Here is a 3383-nt window from a genome sequence, read left to right on the forward strand (position 1 = left end):
ATTTTTTTGTGGTGTAATTTTAATGTACTTGTAAAGTTAAATATATATATATATATATATATATATATATGTACTTTCCACTTACCTGAAAGCTGTGCTGTTTCAGCATATTTTTTACGAGAAGCAGAGTGCCGAGTCTTATGACCTCCTCCTCGGTGACGGTGACTCGTAAGCGGCAGTTGTCGACCTCGGCCGGCAGTGGTTCGGTTGCGTTATTTGTCAGCCACGGATGCTGCTTTACCTTCGGGAGTATGAGCCTGGTTTGTGGCGACTTATCCAGCATTCCCTCAATTAAATACCGCAATTCCGAAGATAAGCGATTATCAGGGAACATGAGCGGTTTCGAACGAACGACCTCTTGAATGGCTGTACTATCGGAAGCGCGCCAAGGAAGATCTCCAGTCACGAGCGCGTATAATGTTATCCCCATAGACCATATATCGCAGGGCTAAAATTGGATGTTTTTGCTATTAATCTTTAATTCTTAAACAGATATGTCGAATATGATTAAATTGAATAATCTATCGCTTTATTTGAAATTTGTTGAAACATTTGGTATTTATTGCTATTTGGAAATTTAAAAAAAGTTTAAAATACACGTATTGATAAATTGTTAAGTTACTAAATTGTATTCTAGTAATATATTAGTGATTTAATAAACACAAATACCTATAATATATTTGATGCTTTAACAATAAATTATGCACAATCGATTTCTTAGAGAATTTGTTGGATTTATCACACGACAAAATTAATGGCATTTAATATGACATTCAATTTAAAGGCGTATGTCGTAATTCTTTTATGTTGTATGATTTTAGAGCTATGGTACAAAAAAAAAAATGTAAAACAAGCAGTAAGCAAATCATCAATCACAATAGAGTAAGATAATAATTAATAAGCAGCAATAAATCCGAAATTATTTTTAATTTTGTATTAATAAATTTGCTTATTGCTTACGTCTTACTGCTTAAGTTTTTTGTGTGTTAATTTTGATTTCCTTTCATCAAAATAAATGACTTTTATATATGCAATAGCGAAAATTGATACGTCATATGATAACCGGAAAAAATGTTAAATATTGAGGCCATTTCCATTAGATTATGATAATAGTGTTTGTACAATACAATACGCAAATTCGAATTTGTGTAATGGATCAGTTTAATTCCCTTGATACGAAAAGCTTATATTTGACGAAGCATTGAATTGTTATTTACTATCGCAATTTCCTCATTGTGATATTGCATTGAATTACATAGATTTTTTGGAATATTTTATATTAGAGAATAACAAATTTAATATGACTGTTAATATGACTATTAAACTAGAGAAAATGTATAAAAGATTGTCATTTCTCCATTTTAAAAGTAATATTCGATGATTCTTTTGTAAACAGCTAGAGAGATATTATTTATTGAAAATTTACGAATCGAAAATCTATACTAAGCTCGCAAATAGAATTGTTGAGTATTAAAAACAACTGTTTAACAAAATTGAATTCTTTTGTGTAACAATCATAAAAGGAGACACCTTAACATCCACAGTTTTTTTTTTAATTAAAAAAATATAATTGAAGGATTAAATAAAAAATTAATTAAAAAAATATCTTAAATTAAAATCTTAAATTTTACATTATTTTACATTATTTTATAAGTGATGGTAATATTTTTATATTTATTATATAATATACAACATTATGTTACAATTTCCTCTATGCGTTATAAGACTAATATTATGTATAGATATTCACACAGTTTACGATTCAATACTTATTACTTAAAGTAAAGAAAGAAGAACTGTCTACAGTGAGAATAATATGATGTAATAAATCGTAAGGCATACGAAATCGACCAATCACGATTCAATCACGATTGAATATAAGAAGAATAATCGATTATAATTATTTTTTGTTTCTCTTTTGGTTTAAAACGAGACAGAGAAATTTTTAAGTCTTGCTTAAAGTCAAACGTTGGTGCAATCGGGCTTAGAGGGCTGCCACAGACAAAATTTCTATAACAGTAACTTTAAAACGTGAATTTAAGTCGATGAGCCAATCAGGAGCCTGCTTTAGATCTACGTACTGGAAATAAAAATAGCAGTAAACTTATTCAACCGATTGAAATTCGCCTTATTGCGAAGTTATGGATAAGTTTACTTTTCCATTTTCATTTTCGTTAGATTACGTAGATCTAAAGCAATATCCTGATTGATTACGTCTCTCAAGATTACGTCTTACAGTCACTGTTACGGAATTTGGTGTGCAGCAGCCCTTAGTCAGTTTCTTACAACTTACGGCTTACTATACAATATTCTCCCAGTACAGACCGATAATTTGTATTATGAATATCTTATATGCGAAGAATCTTAAGAATTCGAATTGACGCGCTAGAGACTTCGAACAGACGCGCGAAGTTGCTCGCGATCACGTAACCGAATTTTGTATGCACCGCTCACTTCACACCGCGCGTCATTGCCGTCACTTCACTGGTACGAAGATGAATTGTGATCGTTCCGCGTTTTCGTGTTTGTTTATCCAGCCTAGATGAATTTCGCATACGAGGCAGTATCGGGAATGTTTAATCTAGCGACGGGAAAATTGTTGCACCCGGTACGTCCATTTATTCCGTGTAAATGATGCATTTCTCGAAATTCATCCGAGATCGACATCGCTTTGCGTTTTATTGAACCGACGCGAGAGTGTTTTACGTCTTCAAACGCGCGCCTATTCGGCATCACTTCGCTCGTCCTGTATCGCGAGTGTCATTCAACATCTATGGAGTGTCGCGTCGAGGGAAAGAGCTTGAGGAGATAGCTGTCATGGCGGATTAAGAGGAAGCGATCGAATAATCCCTGCAATAAACATGTTCGTGTCCGCCATGATTGTTGTAGGTCCGCCACTTCTCGGAATTTTCCATATCGAGGACGCGTCGCCGCGTGACAAAAGTCGAGAGAATCTGCGGGCGATCGCGATCGTGTTGCATTACCTATGATCGACGTCGATCATGTTTCGTCGAATTGATTGGGAGTGTCGGATAAATCTGCGGACAATCGCTTTATTGTGCCGGTTTATTGTGCGAGTGTAATGTGATCGAGTGGAACATTTGCATTGAGGAGCATCAATGGGACTCGACGCAAAGGGTGAATCAAGATGTTGCTGGACGGCGATATCTGGCAGATGGTGAGTCCTGCACTTATATACTTCTTTAATTCTTTTTCGGAATTGAATTTGTCTGACGCGAGAAGAAAGAAATATTTTCTTTTTTTGTGCGATTTCAAAACTTAATAACAATTTACATCGAGAGAATTTTTGATATTAATAATTAAATAATTACATATTATTATTATGATTATTATTATGATTACTATTAGATAACTATACGTGT

At 33.8% G+C, this 3383-nt stretch overlaps 1 protein-coding gene across 1 annotated transcript in view; it reads right to left on the reverse strand.

Moving 5' to 3' along the window:
- Positions 1–3383, reverse strand: part of LOC108686773 (probable serine/threonine-protein kinase mkcB) — a 74508-nt gene that overhangs the window by 11112 nt on the left and 60013 nt on the right. The window contains 1 exon segment of the mRNA XM_018192236.1: positions 86–448. Within this exon segment, the coding sequence (XP_018047725.1) occupies positions 86–448 (363 nt within the window).

This window comes from Atta colombica, unplaced genomic scaffold (genome assembly GCF_001594045.1).
Source record: "Atta colombica isolate Treedump-2 unplaced genomic scaffold, Acol1.0 scaffold189, whole genome shotgun sequence".
Taxonomy (NCBI): Eukaryota; Metazoa; Arthropoda; class Insecta; order Hymenoptera; family Formicidae; genus Atta; species Atta colombica.